The 6,010-nt window shown below is 41.0% G+C and overlaps 1 protein-coding gene across 1 annotated transcript in view; it reads right to left on the bottom strand.

Moving 5' to 3' along the window:
• LOC104169098 (cytosolic phospholipase A2 beta-like) overlaps window positions 1–6,010 on the bottom strand; it is a 74,996-nt gene that overhangs the window by 4,533 nt on the left and 64,453 nt on the right. Inside the window, exons 18-20 of the mRNA XM_009709913.1 lie at window positions 5,033–5,170; window positions 3,740–3,844; window positions 2,969–3,163 (exon numbers count right to left, since the gene is read on the bottom strand). Of these exons, the coding sequence (XP_009708215.1) occupies window positions 2,969–3,163; window positions 3,740–3,844; window positions 5,033–5,170 (438 nt within the window). The remainder of the gene's footprint in view (window positions 1–2,968; window positions 3,164–3,739; window positions 3,845–5,032; window positions 5,171–6,010) is intronic.

A 6,010-nucleotide genomic window follows, 5' to 3' on the forward strand; every position in this document is an offset into this window, starting at 1 on the left:
TGAAAAACATTTTGAATCTAGTTAGTGGTGCATTGCTAGGAAAGGAGGAGTCAGTAATTCTGTCTGTGCTACATGTTAAGGGCAGCCCCTTGGTTGCCCTCAAGACCAGGCTCACCTCCCTCCATAACGCGAGCCCACAAACGTGGCCTCAGGAGCACGCCCTCCAAACTGCACATCTGCGCACATCTGGCCTGTTCCCACACTCCCCCGGCACACTCACAAAGGCAGGCTGTGAGGCAGCCAGGCAGAGGACAGGTGAGACACAGACTCCACTGGTCTCACAGCTGCTCTGGGGAGTGATTTTTTTCACAGAATACAGACTTTAGCCGATTTTTTTTCCCCTAAGAACTGGGAAAAATACAAACAACAAAAACAATGTCACAGTGTAGCAACAAATCTAAAAAATGCAGTACATCACTGCGCTTTTTGCATTGATCTTTTTTGGCTTTTGCATTCTCAGGATTAGATTCCTTTCCCAGGGTGAAAAATCTGACTTCAACCTGCTTTCAGTGATCTCTCAGATGAATTATCTTAGCCATGCTGCAAAAAAATACCACACCATGCATACAGCATAAATATTGCTTGAATTAAGTAAACCTCACATTAACAGCCAAAGGAGCCAAAAGTGGATTATACTAACTGGTGAGTTGGGATCCAAAGCCAGTTTTTGATAGTTAGACTCTTATTTCTCTGCTAGCAACCCCTCCAGCCTGCCCTGTAGACAGCAACCCCACTATTATTCCCCTGGTACTATTTCTAGTCCCAAATACCAAAATAGTGGTTTAAGAGTGTTCCTCAAGTTCACAAAATGAGGTAGCAAAGCCCAGAGCAGACCCCTCGAGCCTTAAATCATTTGTGCTTAGGTATTTTAAGAAACTGTTGATCACATAATTAACGCAGGTAAGTTCCAGCATTTCAGTTCTTCCAATCTCTCTGCCTCCTTGGCCTCATTCTGTGGTGTTGATTTAAACCATGCAGAATAACTCTAGCTTGTTCCATAGCCTGGAATGTTTGACAGCAGCTTGAAGTAATAACTCATATTTTTTCCATTCCCTCACTGTCAGGTCCTTACAAAATTATTTGCTTATTTTAGCATTCACGGCTGCTGAGAATTCACAGATTCCGCTGTAATGAGAGACATTTGCTTGCAGTCTCTCACAGAAGAAACAGAGAGTACTTTTTAGTTTTATATTTGGCCTGGTGAATATTTTTAGTTGAAATTCCATTACCCCATTTTCTTATCATGGAGATGGAACTGTGCAGCATTTATTCATAGCTGGATAGGTGAATTAGAAGTAGGCATTTCCTTGGGAGAGTCTCTTCTTCCATCCCACACCCAAAAAGGGACTTTAAAGAGCTCCTGCCTCAGGAATAACCTTGAAAGCACGAACCCTACTGTAAATGCATTACACTAATTCCAGGCTATGAGCGCTCAAATTCTCACCATGAAAATGAGGCTTTTCACATGGCATTTAAAGTCTTGTTTTAATGTGTCAGATAACCTGAGCTGCAGGGAAGCCTTTAAAACACAGCTATGTTCTGGAGACTCACAGAGCTGGCATCTCCTCTTGCTCCTAGAGATGGAGCCATACCTGGGTTTAGCTTGGTCTCACGCAGGCAGCCAAAAAAGGATTTAAAAATCTGCTAATTTTTCCCTCTCTAGATTTTCAGTTTCCCTTTTCCTGCTCCAGACTTCATGCTTTCCACTTACTTTACTTTATTTGTAGAATATCTACCATGAGGTAGTCTTTAGTGTCCCCTCTTCCTCCAAATCCTCCTTGAAATATACTTCTACCCATTTGCTTTTGCAAAATTGCTAGTCAGCAAATGTAAGGAAAATGATATTTTTTTTTAACATTTACTGACTGACAATTTTACCCTTCATCCACCTTCTTACGCTACTTGCTTGCTCCTTCTCTCACCCACCTTTCTTATGCTACTTGTTTTCTCCTTTGCTTACTTGCTTCCTTAGAGCAGACTCTTAGGACACAGACTTTTTGCTTACTGAACATTTTGAAAGCACTTAGCACACTGTCAGCTCTGCCTTAATCCTCAAAAAAGCTTCACCATCTCTTGCCATTGTCAGCAAACCACGTAGCAATGGCAGCCAGGGACAAAAAGTGTTGCAACTTGCATGAAATAGGGGAGATAAAACAGAACTTGCCAAAGATAAGAACTCAGAGGAGGCAGAGAACATGTGTTTTCTTGCTGAAGTCAGATTAACCTTAATAATGCTGCCTGCTCATGGAATAAATGAGGATGCTGGGATTACAGGAAGGTTTGTGATGCACAAAACCTCAGCTCCATCACCTGGCTATCATTTCACAGACTGTTTCACAGATTTTGAGGTTAAACTATTATGACTGTTTACTTTGCCTGCCTGCAGAGCCCAGGCCATAGAAAATTTCTGTTCAATTCATACATCAAGTCTATGCAGTCTGTTTGTTTAATATATACAGTCTAAACCTATGCAGCTTTAACTTTCTATTGCTGGATCTTGGTGTTTCTGTTTCTGAAGGGTTAAAGAGAGGTCTCTGGATGGATAAATCATCAGGTAGAAATACCTCACATATGGGCAACCACATGCTTGCTGCCAGTCCTTTCCTTCACCTAATCCACATAATAACCTGTTTCTGGTGTTACCTTTGTTTCTTGACGCCAAAAGATTCTAACCTTTCTGAATCTTTTGACTACTGTACCTACGCAGAATGAAAAACTTTCTGTAGAAGAGCATGCTTTGACACAAATTACAGATATTGTCAGGTGAAAGAGTGGCCCACAGACTAGTTCATTTTAACCTGTTACCCTAAAGAAACAGACACCATGAACATAGTTTCATCTCAGCAGATTTCCAAACCCTGAGACAATATCTCTAAATGTGAGATTTCCAAAGTCTAAAATAAATTGGGAAAAAAAAAAAAAAAAAAAAATCTGAGATGTTACCTGCACACTGCAGCTAACTCTTTGTTGCAGTTACCTTTCCATTCAATAAATTTTTTCTGATGGATATAATCCTTATGAAATTCTAAGCCTCTCAGGAAGTTATGAGATTTTCCCAGTAGTGGACGCTTGGTCATAATGTCCTGAAACATTTCATACAATTTCCCTGACAAACAAGATGGAGGCTCGATGACAGTGACATCATCTTCAGGGGAATGTTTTTCTGAAACAGAGAAGGAACTGTGAGAAAAAACATCTGCAATCTGTTCTGCAGGGCACCTTTGCTGGCTAGCTGCCCTTGCTGTCTTCCTGTGGGTCCCTCCCCTCCCTGTTTCTTGCATTCTGCTTGAAAACTTAGGCACATCACTGATCCCATTTAAACAAAGATATATTTGGTTTTGCTTAAAGCAAGCACAGCTTTTGTCTTTTACTTCTTCAAATGACACACTGACTTTGTACTTTTGCCTCCAAGTAAAAGCCACCCTTCTCATTTGCATTCATGGGAGGAGTCATTTAACAGACCATGAGCAAATTTTAAATGAAAAACATTTGTAACTAGCACGAAGTGTGCCCCTCTGGGTTAAAAATAAAATAAAATAAAATAAGATTAAAACATCACATAGTCATCACTCTGATACAAGTGAAAAATCATGCTGAAAGATCCACAGTGAGGCAACGTAACATCCAGCAATTTAGGGAGAACGTGAGACATTATTCAGGTTAATGTATCTTTCTTAATCCTCTCCTGAATAGGAAGCCCTGTCTGGTCGAGACCAAACACTGATTTTGAAACTCTTACCTAGATCTACCATATCTTTCGCCCATCGTTCCCAGAATTCATTTGAATTTGAGGACCAGTACAAGCCATCCAGCAAATTCCTAGTAAAGATGTTCGTCCAAAGACCTGCAAATCAAACCACATGGGAAAAAATACTGCACCACCACGTTAACCATTATCTATGCTACGTATTGTTGGCCCACATGAAGTGACCCTGTCATGACATAGCTTAAGCAGTAGATCTCACGTAGAGTTCAAACGTAATGGTGTCAGCACTTCAGTGCTCTTTCTCAAGAGATAACTACACATAGACCATTCGCTGAATAGTACAGAGTAACAAAATGAGACGTATCAATCACCCAAACGATGTTTTAGAGTGTTTACTGTGTACTTGTGAAAGAAAGCAGGCTTTGAAAGTGTGCTGAAGCCATACAGGCTTAAGGCTCTTCTTTAAACTGATTTATTCTTTAAATTGATCTAAGACCCATGTTTTCTTTTCAGGCATGTTTTGTTTCTGTGGAGTTCAACTGGTCCAGGATCAAAATAGAATTGGCTCCATATGTGAGTCTGCTTTAGGGAAAGAAAGAACTATCCTTTGTCATTCAATCCCATGCCAGGTATTCACATGAGGCACAAATTCAATCTCTAACAGACTTCACAGTGAGAGAAATACGATTTCTATCTCCACTGGACCCTTGTTTTTGCTATCAAAATCTAAAATTCTGACAAGGATTTAAAATCTGCCTGGGGCAGATGGATTCCTCTGACTAGCTGCTTTTCCCCTTTTCTTCCCCTTTAGAGGCAGAACAGCCAGTCAAAGCAGTTGTTGGAGGTTAAAAGGGCTTCCTTCATCCTTATGGGCAGGGAAGATTAGTGACACCATTCTCAACCCACAAAGCTCCGATGGTTCTCACCGTTGTGGGCTGTTCTAGATGAGTTATTTTATTTTCAGCTCCTTCCAATTCTACCCCAGCAATGCATTGTCTAGAAATACAGTTGATGAAGTTGAAGAGTTGATGACTTGTCAGGGAAGAAAGGCTTACTATTTCCTCAGCTTGCCTTCTCCACCTTCTTGTTTAGTTCAGAAAATGGGAAGGGGAACCATGCTGCAACTTTCCCAAATCTGCCCAGGTTAAAAGGGAGGACAGGAGGAAAGAAGTTTTACAAAGAGCTGAAAGGGTACAAAAGGGGTAAAAAGCCCATTGAATCAAGACCTAGAGTAGACCTGCTGGCAAAGAGTGTTGTACACAGATCAGTGGCTAGTACCATGCTTTCTACCATGTTGTGATAAACTATATTGCACTGCCAGGTCACCTTCCAGATAGCAGATCCGAGATTCTGGCAGCTTCTTCACCCGCCTTCCCATGAAGAACTCACTGTCAAAATACTCTGAACGAATGGAGGCTCCGTATTTTGGTATGGCCACCTCATAAGGAGAGAACTCAGCCCACTCTACAAAAGAATTGACACATGGCATGTTTACTGTAACAAAAATAAGAAAACAAAACCTTCCCTTGTGGTTAAAGCTATCCACAAGCTCCATGGATCTTGCTTGTCTCAGCAGCTCTGTACTATCAGTAGCTTTGAATTGCAAACCACACTGTCTAGTTCCATAAAAACTGAGAGATGACTTGCACACCAAAGGAACTCGCTTTTTCACCTCAGAAAGAGTCTTAACATTAGCTTCAAAAGCTTAAATATATATTTCTAGATAAAGGTTCTGGGATCCCACTTGCCCCTCTAAATCAAGAGCATCAAATGTACAACATGCAAGTGTGATCCAACCTGCAAGGAATGACTGGCAGGAAACCTCTACTAACCCAAACCTGTCAGTCTACTTGACACAACAAAGCAGCCTGAAGACACATCAGCTCCAAACTAGAAAGTATCACAGTGTGGGCATGGCCGTGCAGTTTCCTGACTCAAGTTGTCTTGTACAGGTATTGCAGTAGAACAGTAGCTATGAATCTAATCAAATGTAAGTACTAACTGTTTTTTCTTTCCAGTATCTGTTCATTTTAATACATTTTGGTGCATGTATCCTGTGTCCATTTAAAAAGCGTCATATCATACCCATCATAGCAATCATACTCCACTCCATTTTCATACCCCCATCGGTGTAGTATTTAGGGAAGTGACAATTACATTTCACAGCACCTCTACAAACTAAGGAACCATCAAAGCCATTTTACAGGTGTGGAACTGAGGCAGAAAAAGATCACGTGATTTGCCCACACTCACTCACAATGTCTGTGGCAAAACTAGAACTTCAGCCCAGATCTTCAGGAATGC

This window comes from Cariama cristata, unplaced genomic scaffold (genome assembly GCF_000690535.1).
Source record: "Cariama cristata isolate BGI_N322 unplaced genomic scaffold, ASM69053v1 scaffold17561, whole genome shotgun sequence".
Taxonomy (NCBI): domain Eukaryota; kingdom Metazoa; phylum Chordata; class Aves; order Cariamiformes; family Cariamidae; genus Cariama; species Cariama cristata.